At 38.9% G+C, this 14,344-nt stretch overlaps 1 protein-coding gene across 3 annotated transcripts in view; it reads right to left on the bottom strand.

The window, feature by feature from the left end:
- cntn3a.1 (contactin 3a, tandem duplicate 1) overlaps positions 1–14,344 on the bottom strand; it is an 89,598-nt gene that overhangs the window by 44,612 nt on the left and 30,642 nt on the right. For all 3 annotated transcript variants that reach the window (XM_086068402.1, XM_086068401.1, XM_086068403.1), the window contains one exon: positions 5,813–5,908. In XM_086068402.1, the coding sequence (XP_085924528.1) occupies positions 5,813–5,908 (96 nt within the window). The remainder of the gene's footprint in view (positions 1–5,812; positions 5,909–14,344) is intronic.

Below are 14,344 nucleotides of genomic sequence, written 5' to 3'. Positions count from 1 at the left end.
AGTCATAATTTTTGATGACAGCCGCTGAAAATATTGGTCGAAAATGGATCATTTCAATTTCTGTGCTCGGTCTCAAGAGAAAAGCTACAATCCATCACAACAAGGCATGAAGGGACTTACAGGGTAAATAAAAGCAGTCTACTTGCTTGTCCAGAAGCAGGCTTGGGCTAAATTTATGCGATATGATGGAATCAGCAGTGGAAAGGAAGAGAACCTTTTTTATTATGATTTATATTTAATGAATATTTATTTAATACGCAAAATTATACTTGGCAGCCTCATTGACAATAATAATGACACTAAAATATGTGCAGCTAATATAAACAAAGAAATTGAATGCACAAAATTCATGTATTTTTTGTAATACAGTCTTTTAATTGAAGACTCGGGGCCTTATTTTCGTGCCCGGTGCTAGTCTAGTGCAAGCGCATGGGTGGTTTTCTTTGTTTTGGTATTTTTCTAGACTTTGCACAGGTAGAATTGCTCCATTGTGCGCTGTTGTGGGATGGAACATAGACGAAATGGCGATCCCCTCTTTCCTACTAAAATCAGGGCGGTGAAAGTGCACACATGCTTCGCATTGCAGAAGCAAATTGACTGGATTTCGAGAGATAAGATTGGTGCACACAAAGTGCGCTTATACAGGTAAACTTCAAGATCTCCCCTTGCAGATGACGTAGTCGGCCGCACATGTGACATGGGCAATTGGAGACCGCCTTGCAAACATAACCGTGCGTCTGTGATCATGCACCTCAGTTGTGACGCGCTGTCAGTGGGGTGTTGTTAAAATATTTTTTGAGAAAATAATTTGTCCAATAAATAGATTTCTACAGTCTAAAGGCTTACAACCACGTTTTCCATTATCTTAAAATTCCTGTGCTTAAGTATGCTTTTCATTTTGGCAAGCTAAATTACATCTGATGAATGATTTTATGTACAACACGGTGAACGATAATTTAAGCAACAGTTTAAGGCTTCATAACCTGATGCAACATTCACAAACAAACCATCACTGTCAACTTTTTGAACACACATCACACACACAGCAAAAAGACACTTTATAAAGAAAACACAAACACACACACAAAAACACACGCACACTAAGTACAATGAGCTCTAAAGCACATATTAGAAAAGATTACTTTCACATTAAAGCATCTTGACTGTTGCAATAATAATCGAATAATCAACTAATCAATTATCAAATTAATCAATCATTAATTTTGATAATCGATTCATCGATATTTTTTTTTAATGAACATTAAATACTATATAATTTCTTCAGTTCTTGGTGAAAGCAGGCAAGTTATCTTTTTGTTGAATCAAAATAAGACATTTGCTTTTACTTTGGAAAAAAATGATCAATATTTTAGCCTCTTTTCTAAGATTTTAGTGACCAAACCAATAACTGAATCATAATTATTTTTTAATTGTGTGTTTTCTACACTGTCAATTGTAAATAGTGTTCTGTTTTAGAATAAAGGCATGGAAATGTAAGCAAATGCTTTTTTTTATCGGTTTCATTTATCTTTTTTTGCTCTTCATTTATTCTAATAATGTAGTGTGGATATTATGTTCTTCAAAATAGTGAGAGAATCAGAGAACATCTTTACAAGCTGATCCTACAGGTATACCATACATATACCATAAAACAAAAACAGGCCGAGCAAAGACTGTGAGCCTTAGATAAATACAAACAAATACATAAATAATAATAATAAACACAATCCCTGAGGTCCCAGGTTAGCCCAATAAGTCCCCAGACTTGTGAAAATAACATAAGATAAAATAAACATGATAATAAGGGTAATGTAATGCTTAAGTTTGAAAATGAAGAATGAACATGCAAAAAGCTTGAATTTCATATATTTATAAGGTTATGTTATACTTGACAAAAATAGTGTTCAAGAATAAATATTTAACATGAAGAGATGAATGGGCGTAAGGTTATGATCATAGTTTTGAGTAGTTGAGTTTAAGTAGTTGAAAAAATATGAAGTTTGAAAATAAATGAACAATCTCAATCAAAGTAATTGTGATTATTATTTTTCCTATAATCGTCCAGCCCTACGCGCAAGCCATGCACACACTCTGGTCACACACGCTCAACCTACCGGCACCGCCGTGCTGATAGTTTCCTTGGGCAGATTATTGAACTCCGATTAGCAACAAAAGTTCAAAAAACTCCCTTGAGACTAATAAACTGTGTAGAGTGGAGTGGAAGTGGAAGTGGAGTGAAGTGAGGCGGCATTCAAATCTTGCTAAGAGCTTGAACAACACAGACTTCACCTTTAACAATCAGTAACGACTCATACTGCATGATCAACTTTGGCCATATGTTCGGTTCTGTTCACATCTGAAACACAGCCCAAAGGGCTAATGAGTAGAGCATCTAACAAACTATTGAGAGCATAAAATTGTAAATCCGTACTCCATAGCCTGAGGCTCTCAGATAAATGCCTATTTGCAATCAAATGAACTTTTGCTAAATAATGTATTCTAGACTAGTCATAAATTAGATTATGAATGGAAAACCTGGACATTCAGGTTAAAAACATTTTTGAAACTCTTTTCCAACCACTTTGTATAGGTGCTTTCACTGACAAATTTGGGGGGAAACAAAATGTTATATTTCCGATCATATTAACTCTTTGACTGCCATAAACGTTATAAAACGTTTAGCATAAACCTAGGGAAGGGCGCCGAGGACGTTAAAAGACGTCCCCTATGTTTTTTTTTTTTTTTTTCAAAAACGGGTGCAGGAAAGCCTTGGGCAGCTGTGCTGAAAGTATCAGGCAGATCTGATTAGTCAAAGACTCGTTTTGGCCCCTAGAGGGCAGCGATGACTCTCTTTGCACAAGGTTGGATGGGCCGCCCACCGTGGGCGTCAGTAGAAGACGTGAGGCGGAGCTAGAGTGTTGAGGAGACAATGGCTGATCCAAGCCACAATGGCTTGACCAAGCAACCGGTTACAAGCAGCTCACGCTTGAGCATTTTTTTCAAAGACGGAAAGCATCAATCAATACTAAAAAGCGCATTGATGTCAACGATGATGATGACAACGAGCTCTACGCCAAAGTTGGAAGCTTTGGCGTGACTGTTATGAACACGTAATAAGCCTCACCGGCTAAGCGCGGCTAGCGCGGCTAGCGCTGCTAAGGCCGGAAAACGCGCACAATAGCCGGCCGGGTACTTCTACACAATCGGACATTCGATCGGGCGATGGAGAGTTGGCATCGACCAATGCAGATTGATGATGATGATGAAGATGACTCCGAGCTCTACGCCAAAGTTGGAAGCTTTGGCGTGACTGTTATGAACACGTAGTAAGCCTCACCGGCAAAGCGCGGCTAGCGCGGCTAGCGCGGCTAGCGCTGCTAAGGCCGGAAAACGCGGAGCTGCACAAGCGGACATTCGATCGGACAATGAAGAGTACCCCGAGTCCAATGCATATTCATCGGAGGAGCGGGTACAGTCTGATCACGGAGAAGACACTGTTTCTGGACTACGATGCCACCATGAATGGAGTGGATAAAATGGATCAGAACATCTCCTACCACCCGGTATAGCAACTGAAGGACACGGGGAAGCGAGACGTAACGAAACCGTAACGTAACCGTAGCATGATCCTGATATTAGACTTGATGACACACTGCAGTATATACTTGCTATTCCCCGGAAAAAAACGGCCGGCAAGAAAGTGGCGCACGCGAAGAGGCAATCTGTTGTGCAAATGCTGTTGCGTCTCTTTGCACGCAGGAGAGTGTTACAAAAAGAAAAACTGTCGTTGAAACATCCACATATTTGTAAATAGCACCACAGTTGCACACATTTGTAAATAGTTTGCCAAATTGTTGTCAAATTGTTGTCAAATTGTTACACTGTTGAATGTAAATAAACGTATTTTGCTATCAAAAAACACTTTTTCATTCTTGGTGGTAGTGTTTTATAGAAGTAAAGCACTATTTAGGTGTTTGTGGCATCATTCATGGACAAAAAGAAGTGTCAAATTCACTAGAATGCATGAAATAATATCGTTTCACTAAAAGCTTGATTTCTCCGTATTTTGGTCCAACACAGGCGAAATTGGGTCAAACTAACAATTTTCTATTGTTGATTACTAAAGAACGGAATAAGGTAGAAACAAACTCTTTTTTCTGATGAAAGATGAAAGTCCAATCTTTCATTTGGTAGTACGTGTGTTTCCATAGTCCAAACAGAACATTTTCTGTGGACCTTGAACATCAGTCAAAATGCTTAAATCGGCTGGCACTGGCGGCATCCCTTTTCTGAAAACGTCTGGCAGTCAAAGAGTTAAATTGACATCAACAACAACAAACATGTTTGTAATACAAATTCGGATTACAACAATGTATCAGCAAACACAAACAACTAATACACTCGAAGGCAGATCATTTCAAACTGTCAATCTCCAGATTGAGACTCAAGTCGTTCTCTTATAAATAGATTGTTATATTTCAGGAGAATACAAGGAGAGCAAATGAAACACAAGCCAATTTGTACATTGTATTCAAATAACTGCAAAGGGATTTGGCACATGCAATCAGTCAAAAGCAAAGCCCGTTAATGTCAACTCAACTCTGGGCCCGTCACTTTTTGTAAATCTGTTCTTGTTAAGGTTTTTTTTCCCTACACAAGATGGACTGATCATCCTGAATTGGGTTCAGTTTATTACATCACACATTTTGGATACATAAAATAAATGTTAACTTCTAATAAGAGTGCGGGGAATGGTGTATAAAATGGATATTGACCAATCACGATAACACTTGTTGATGGCATAATTGTATCTGCCTGAGTGAAAAATGGCTTCAAGCACATCTGACCACACAGATGCCAGTGCCATTTTTTATCCAACTCCAATGCGTCAAAGTTGAACAGTCACCCATTTTGATTGCATTCCCGGCAACTCAATAGTTAATGGAATGCTTGCAGCTAAGCTAACTTGCTCTGCACCAGCTACGAGCTGCACCTGGCTTGCTAGCGTCCTCCCCAAGGCGAATATGCCACTTTACATCACTAATCCTCACAACGATACCATATATAAAAAACAATTGCTCCAGTCTTCTTGTCAAAGGTTTCCTTATCCTTAATGGAAATCCATGTGCTGTCCAAGAGTATTCTAGAGTACACAGGTCACACCTGTGACCATGCCGAAGAGTCCAAGAGCAAGATACCCCCACAGTTGCTCCTGATGCTGTGTCATCAGTAGGTGAATGGTGAGACAGTGTTCAAGCACATCCATGACCATTTTTAAACAGGTGAAGAAATACATTGAGGTTCAGAAATGCTAACAAGGGTAAACAATGTGAAAAAGATGAGAAAAGCCCATAGCACAGCAGCCAATCTATAGAAATCCACTGCCAGAACAAATTGAATTTCCATATTTTTGTCATTATGTCAAGAACATTACAGGATTACTGGAGTTTAATGCCTCAGTTGAAGATGAAGTTTTGTTCTTCCCATTCTTTCCATTGTCACATAAAAGTACAACTGAGGTTTCTAACTGAAAAGGTACATGGTATAGTACGGATCATTTATCTTCATACCCCTCCCAACTTTTGATAATGAAATGTATATAAATGTAATCAACTGTTCTGCTTGTTGGGATTATGGCAGCATCATTCTGTTCAGTATGACACTCAAATTGAAATAGTAGTATTCAGAGATTCCATCCCATTAAAAGAAAAATGATTTATTTTTCACTTCCTTGATCATGGTAACATTTCAAAAGTCCATCACTTAATTAGGGTGCTGATTTGTTTTAGCAACAAAACAAAAAGCATCTTACCTCCAGAGTGGAGTGGTGTGCCGCACAGTAAGACAACTCCTTGACCTTCACGAACCCTCACTGGATTTCTTCTTTGAGTCTTGAAATTCTCCAAGACTGTTTACGAAAAGCAAAAGCAATAAAGAGGAATAATCATTTCATTTCTCACAAAAGCTGTAAAACACATGTGAGGCCAACAAGAAATGCCAAGTTGTTTGTACAGTGGGTAAAAAAGCACCGCCAGTCATATCTGTGTTTTTTCTATCTGTGGTTTCGTAATTTCATCCAATTTATATCTGGTTTCTCAGACTATCGTTTAAGGCTGTGATTCAATACATAATGCTTTAATCCTTTCGCGAAACACAAATGTTTGCAGAGAAGCAGACATAGCACTCTAAAGGGCTTAAATACTTCTGACCGGGGCAGAAAGCAATTCCTCTAGTATAAGTCACGCATGAGTGAATTTAATTGCAATTGCGCATTGTTATCACTTTCTGTGTTTCATCCACTGACTGCAGTAATACCAGCAGGAATTAAATAACTAGAAGTAAAAGACCAATTACATGTTGACAACCTGCTGATACTAAGAACATTGAGGCAGCAATCTTTGAACAATTTGCCTGTATCTCAGAGATACTTGCAGGTAATGCAGACAAAAACCATGATGGAGCAGCCATCTTCTTCTTTTTTTCCTTTCAGCTTTTCCCTTCAGGGGTCGCCACAGCGAATCAGTTGCCTCCATCTAACCCTGTTTTCTGCATCCTCTGCTTTCACACCAACTACCTTCATGTCCATCCATAAACCTCCTCTTCCTCTAGAACTCCTGCCTGGCATTTGGAAACTCAGCATCCTTCTGCCAATATACTCACTATCTCTCCTCTGGACATGTCCAAACCATCTCAGTCTGGCCTGACTTTATCTCCAGAGCCTCTAACATGTGCTGTCCCTCCGATGTACTTATTCCTGATTTTATCCATCCTGGTCACTCCCAAAGCGAACCTTAGCATCTTCATCTCTGCCACCTCCAGCCCTGCCTCCTGTATTTTCCTCAGTGGCACTGTCTCCAGACCAAACAACATCACTGGTATCAGTTCAGTTTTATAAACCTTTCCTCTCATTTTAGCTGAAACTTTTCTATCACACATCACACCTTACACTTTTCTCCACCCATTCCAGCCTGCCAGCAAACGCTTCTTCACTTCTTTTCCACACTCTCCATTGCTCTGGACTGTTGATCCTAAGTACTTAAACTCCTTCACCCTCTTGGTCTCTTCTCCCTGTAACCTCACTCTTCCACTTGGGTCCCTCCCATTCACACATAGATACACCGTCTTGCTACGCCTAACCTTCATTCCCCTCCTTTCCAGGGCAAACCTCCACGCCTCTAGCTTCTCTTCCACCTGTTCCCTGCTCTCCCTACAGATCACAATGTCATCAGCAAACATCATAGTCCATGGAGATTCCTGTCTAACCTCGTCTGTCATCCAGTCCATTACCATAGCAAACAAGAAAGGGCTCAGAGCTGATCCCTGATGTAGTCCCACTTCCACTTTGAACTCCTCCTCTGTCATCCAGTCCATTACCATAGCAAACAAGAAAGGGCTCAGAGCTGATCCCTGATGTAGTCCCACTTCCACTTTGAACTCCTCCGTCACGCCTACAGCACACCTCACCACTGTCTTACAGTTTTCATACATGTCCTGCACCACTTGAACATACTTCTCTGCCACTCCAGACTTCCTCATACACAACCTCAGTTCCTCTCTGGGCACCCTGTCATTAGCTTTCTCCAGATGTACAAAGACACAATGCAGCTCTTTCTGACCTTCTCTGTACTTTTCTATCAACATCCTCAAAGCAAATACTGCATCTGTGGTACTCTTTTTTTGGCATGAAACCATACTGCTGCCCACAAATGTTCACCTCTGCCCTCAGTCTAGCTCCATCTACTCTTTCCCATAGCTTAATTGTGTGGCTCATCAGCTTTATTCCTCTGTAGTTGCCACAACTCTCCCGCACGTCTCCCTTGTTCTTAAAAATGGGCATCAGCACACTTTTCCTCCATTCTTCAGGCAATTTCTTACTATCTAAAATCCTATTGAGCAACCCAGTCAGAAATTCTACTGCTACCTCTCCTAGACACTTCCATACCTCTACAGGTATATCACCAGGACCAAGTGCCTTTCCACACTTCATCCTCTTCCCTTCTCACTTCATCCATACAAGTCACCATAAGTCTCTTGTTTGGCCTTTGCCACTTCTACTTTCACCTTACGCTCTGCATTTCTAATAAATTTATTAAGTTGTTTTCCTATTTTGTACTTGCACATTATTTATATGCATTTATGGCAAACTGAACCTCTATGCAAATATTTGTTTTTCTTTATTTTAAGGTTTGTGTTTACTTTTGCTAGTTTTGGCGTTCCGGAACCTCTATGGCTCATCCATGATGACATTCTTACTGAACTATTGTTTATAGGAACACATACATCCACTCGAGCATCATTGTACATTCAACTGTAGTTCGCCCCATCTAGGCTAAAGCTCAAGAGAATATGTGCTATTTATTTTGTCAATTTCTTGCTGGAATGACATAATTGCTTTAGAAAGTGGCAACGTTGTGGAGACAGATGCAAGTCAATGCAAGCAATTATCAGCACAAGGCAGACAAGAAATTGATAGAAAGTAAGAAACTGGCAGACAGGAAAGAAGCACTTACTGAGCTAAAAATAATTAGGAAGTGAGACATAAGAAAAGCAGGGAAGAAAACTGACAAACATAAACCTCAAATAAAGAGCAAATGATTCAACATGAGTGATTGAACACCAACATGCACTCTGCACTAATAAGACAAGACACAGGTGGACGTGGAGTGTCAGGTAATTGGCGGGTTATTGAATAGAGGGAATAAACTAAAAAAAAAGTTCACAAGGTGGACAGAGGTATTACATTTAACAAATATATACTATTTACAGTTAAGCAGGCCAATAGATAGTTGTCAATCACATGATTAGTATTCATTTGTTTGCTATGTTGGAGGCTGAGATGGGGAGGATATGTTTAAAACGGAAAGACAAAAAAAACCTGTAAATATCCGCTATGTTGTAAATTTTCTATTCTACTGAGATGTGCTCAAATGAGGGCTAAAATGTTGACAAGAGTATAGAGAAAAAACTTGGATACAGTGGCAAAGACACAATGACAAATTGGCCAGCTTAAAAGACTTTGATCTCTACACAATTCAAATATCTCTCTCTGCCTGCGTGCGAAGACAAGTGGAAATAAAGCCGAGACGGTTTCAATTAATGACCGGGAATTGGAATTATTGACAGCTTGGCTTCCTTAAGCAAAAACAGCAATGACTTTGCCTAACAATATCCTCAAGGATAGATAATGGTTCCCTTACCAAAAAGTAGTAAACTTTAAGTACATAATATAGAGTATATTTAAGTATACCTAAGTTTATTTTTTTAGTGTTCTTATTATTGTACTAAAAGTAAACTAGGTAAACTCTTTGGGACTAAATTGGAACACTTAAGTACACTTAAAAGTGGGGCTGGGCGATTAACCATAAATTTGCCGTTACCAAAATGTTTTATAATAACTGACGTAATTTTCCCTAGTAAATTCTGTGTTTTAATAAAATAAAATAAAAGAAAAGTATTTTTGTCTGTGTGTGCTCATTCATTCCCCTTTAAGACAGTGTTCAACGTGTGTAGTCACGTGACTCCACCCATCCAGTCTGAACAAGAAGGGAAACAGACGACGAGGAAATGGCGGGTGATTTATATGAAAAAGCCGCTGACACAGCGGAAGTATTATAAGTCGAAGTTGATCCTGTTGTGCTTGGCCCGAAAAGAAATTTGACATCTGTCGTTTGGAAATATTTTGGGTTCCACAAGGACGATGTTGAGCAAAAGAATACAAAATGAAAAGTGTGCCTGGAAACTGTCGTAAGCACCCAGAGCAAGTGCAAAGCAAGGTTCGAAAAGTGCCACCCCCAGACAGCAGCCCATAACAGAGGCATTTGCAGGGGCTACACCATACGAGAGAACATCAAAGAGGTGGGTAGAAATAACCAACGTGATAGTATACCACATAGCTAAGGATATAACTCCCATAGAGGTTGCCGAGTTTAGACATGTCAAGCATTTTTATTTGCAATTGTTTATAGGTGTTGCATTGACATTTTTTTTATTTTATGTATTTTGTTTACAAGCCACACTACCTTCTTTGCACATGGCATTATTTATATTATATTACCTCCACAAAGACATTACCGCCTTTACACAAATATAGGCCTTTGAACATAGCATAACAGTATATTTGCGCAAGGTAACCTTTTTCTCATGTTCTAATGTGCCATTGTTCAAGTCATGCTAGATATTTTGAATATTTATACTTGAATGGTTACAAGGGATTTTCATACTTTGATCTTTCATTGAAAGAAAAGCAATTAATTTGCATTTCCTGCAGTTATTTTCAGATGGCATAGATATATTGGTCCGCAGGGGAGGTTTATCATGCATTTATCGTTATCGACGTAAAACTGCCCAATCGTGATATTGATTTGAGGTCATATCGCCCATCCATCCATCCATTTTCTTAACCGCTTTTCCTCACAAGGGTCGCGGGTCATATCGCCCAGCCCTGCTTAAATGTATACTTAAGTATATTATTAAGTATATAAATGAATATACTTAAGCATACTTTCAAGTATACTTTATAGTATATTTAAATACACTATTAAGTATACTTTGTGGTACACTTATGTCCACAGTTTAGTTTGCAGCAAAAAGCCCAGTGATGAAGTGACAGGGATCAAACCAGCGAACACTGGTACTAAAGGTAGCGACCCTATCCCTGGTGTGAAAATAAATGCTAAAGTTAAAATGTATTTCTGTACATGAGCAATTAATCAGTTTTCCATAATACAGTATGTCTCTATTATGGAAAACAGTATGTCTCGCAGCACAGTGGCTGACTGGTTAGCACGTCCACCTCCCAGTGCAGAGGACGTGAGATCAAGTCCGGGCTTCGGCCTTCCTGGTTGGAGTTTGCATGTTCTCCCCGTACTTGTGTGGGTTTTCTCTGGGTACTCCGGTTCCTCCCACATTCCAAAGACATGCATGGCACGTTAATTGAACACTCCAAATTGTCCATAGGTGTGATTGAGAGTGTGCATCGTTGTTCATCTCTGTGTGCCCTGCGATTGGCTGGCAACCAGTTCAGGGTGTACCTCGCCTACTACCCGAAATCCAGCTGGGATAGGCTTCAGCGCCTCCAGTGACCCTTGTGAGGACAAGTGGTTAAGAAAATAGATGGATGGACAGTATGTCTTTATTATCTATTAAATAAGGAAAATAAAAAGTTTGCATGCGGATATATCAACTAAAACTTAAAATGTTGTCAATGCACCCTGATAATTGTGCAACACAGATTTAATCTTACCTGCATACGTTTACTGAGTACTGCTGACAAGCAGTGATTAACGACCTCTCACATAGAACATACATAATATCAGATGTATCTTTTTGTGGTTTTGTTTGTTTTCAAAGAAAAGGCAGAGACATAGGAGACATATTAGACTTCCTAAACTTGAGAGTGCAACTCCACTAATCAATATTCATGTCACCTATGCTGGAGTGCAAATGAGCTAGACACACTAAAAGCCAACAATGCCTGACAGGCCAAGCTGTTCTGCACCCTGGATCATCTTATCAAGCCTATCACAACTCTGCACCTCCATGTGCTTCTCCATGGCACTGCATGGGCTATTTTCAGTGCCTTCAGATCCATGAAATTGAATGTGAATTAGCTGTTTTGGGCTAGCTACTCCAATGTGACCCACTGTAATGAATGAGATTACACAAAAGAAAAATCTAAGCAATTCGGTTGGAGGGTAAACTCATTTAGGATTTTTTTTTTAACAACTGCGATATAACAGATAAGACAAACCTAAAGTTCAGGTATGTATTTTTTTGTTTGTTTGTTTAAACGTTATAACATTTAAATGTAATTTAAACAAACATTCCACATCCAGAAGTTTGAGAACCTAAAGAAACCAATGTCATTGTTGTTGTTTTTTAATCATTGAGAGCCTTACCTGCAAACCGTCACCTAAAATTTACTCCCACATTAATTTCAGAACAAATGAAACGTGCAAATTCCCATCCACTGTGTTGTGTGTGGGAAATATTTGTACTTTTGTTCATCTGTCTATGCCAGTGATATATAGTGATAGGCAAAACAAATAAATACTCTTCTACTAGATGGCAGAATGTACAATTAACCTCTGTGTCAAGTTGTTTATAGAACATTATAATAAATATAAAATATAATAAAAAGCTTCAATTACACAGGCCTATATTTTACACTAAATAAGTAAATTAGTGAGTAAACAGAGGTGATAATCCTTATTCAGGATATACAATTATAATGAATATACATTTTTTATGTTGGTGTGCCATGATATTTCTCTAATGTATGTACCTTGGCTCAATTAAAGTTGGGAAACTGATGCAAAGGATGAAGGATCAAAACACACAATATGATTAAAATTGAACTCACGTACAACTACTATAGTGTGCGCCAGGAATATGCAAAGCCTCAAATGGCAACATTTTAAGAAATTTTATTTACTGAAAGAAGCTTATCATCTTAACATAAAGTATGTCTGATGGTTTGTATTTACTTTTCTAAAATACTAACCAGATGGTGAGGCAATGAAGCAACATTTTATTTAGATAGGCATATAAAATAATTTCCAAATGTAATAATTTCTCTAAATGTGTAATGATGAAATTTCTTAATCTGCACAGACTCAAGCAATATAAAGTGAGCATATGTGTTTCAGATTGGTAGTAGGAAATTAAAAAGAATACATTACATTACATGCAAAAGTAATGAGCTAAATGTGTTCTGTAGTATACTGAACATTGTATTTTTGAGCAAGGGTTATTTGTTCTGACCGCTCTGCAGCTTGCAATTGTCTGGACGCAATATGGTGCGTACAGTATTCTAAGACATCTATTAATAAATAAAATGTGTTTCACCTCAACAGGGTGAAAAATATTCACACAAGCACCGTCTTTACGTATGTATGTTTGAAATGTTTAACAGCTACCTGGTAAACTGCAGTCAACCAATCAAGCTGTCCTTCTCTTTACATAATGTATTCAACTGTTTCCAGACTACTTTTGTTTTTGTCTCAAAATAACAACACTGCAGGGTTTGCTACATTTACAGTACTGTTTTCTTCTTTGAATCTTGGGCAAAAAATGCAGGCCTTTCACTTTTATTTGATTTCAAGAAACACTGGCTCCCTCCTATTCAAAAGAGGCCTGATTTTAAGGCAGAATCATTGACTAATGAGTACACAGCTGATGTCGTTGAGGTCAGAAAGAAGAAGCGACACATATCTTAAACAGGTAGATAGTTGGTAAAACGGGAAGAATGCAAAGCAAGAGTAATTACCGGACTCAATTTGATAGAAGGAATCACGGACAGCTAGATACAAGGGAGTCACATCCTGCTTTGCTTTCATATATACAGTCATTTCACCCTTCATTAAACACGGCGTTATACCCTTGTGGATTTACACGCAGCTCACTAACTCGGCTGTGCATTTCTCCTTAGCAGGACAGTGACCCAATGCAGCATGTCTGTATTGCAGACACTGCAAATCGTTGTCATTTCACAAAACCACTTCCATTTAGCACCAAAATAACTTAGGCAGATTAGGAAATGCAATCTGCTAGATAGTCACCAAGATTATTCAATCCAGCGCTCGTAACAGTGAAATAGAGCCTCTATTTAAAAAATTAAGTCATTGTTGTCATCCGGATCAAGAATCTTTATATTTGCCAGGGTTCAAGGCTGTACCAGATGGTAAGAGGACTGTTATATCATCCATCTGGCAGAGGATTACAAATGTTCTTAACTCATACATATAAACTGCACATCCATGGGATTGCATCGGCAGTGATATCACTGGCTGAGGCAAATCTAAGACATTGATAGTGTCAGCAGGGAGTCACATAACGCAAAAGAGTTGTTAAAGAGGATGTAGTGTTGTTTTTAGAAATAATTTCCCTCTTGCGTTCTCAAGAAACAGCCTTGATTATATTATCAGATACAAACGAAGATCCAAGCCCTGGCTTCATTGTGGGGGAGCTTTATCTTTGTCTAACACAACACGTACTGTAGCCGAGGGAGATGTCAGCCTCGAGGTGTTTGAAAAAGCATATTGCCCTACTCGGACTCACAGTCTGTTACAAATGACCCAGGACTGACTCTCATAACAGGCTGCTGCACTATGAGTTATTTCCTTGGCCAGATACATGCTCAATCACACAACACACTTAATTAAGTTAAACCAGGACCAATAAATATGATGTATGACATATCAGCACTGAAACTTGTCCCCATCTGTCGACAAAAGCAGTGAGTCCCAGGTCTCGCCCAGGAGATGGATGACAACTATCGCAATGAAATGCAGTTTAGGTCATGTCTGAAAATTGACAGGAAGTATGAATATGATAGACAACCTGA

Source organism: Leptonotus elevatus, chromosome 2 (genome assembly GCF_054856555.1).
Source record: "Leptonotus elevatus isolate MCC_2025b chromosome 2, RoL_Lele_1.0, whole genome shotgun sequence".
Classification (NCBI taxonomy): domain Eukaryota; kingdom Metazoa; phylum Chordata; class Actinopteri; order Syngnathiformes; family Syngnathidae; genus Leptonotus; species Leptonotus elevatus.
This window is presented reverse-complemented; position numbering and strand designations above follow the sequence as displayed.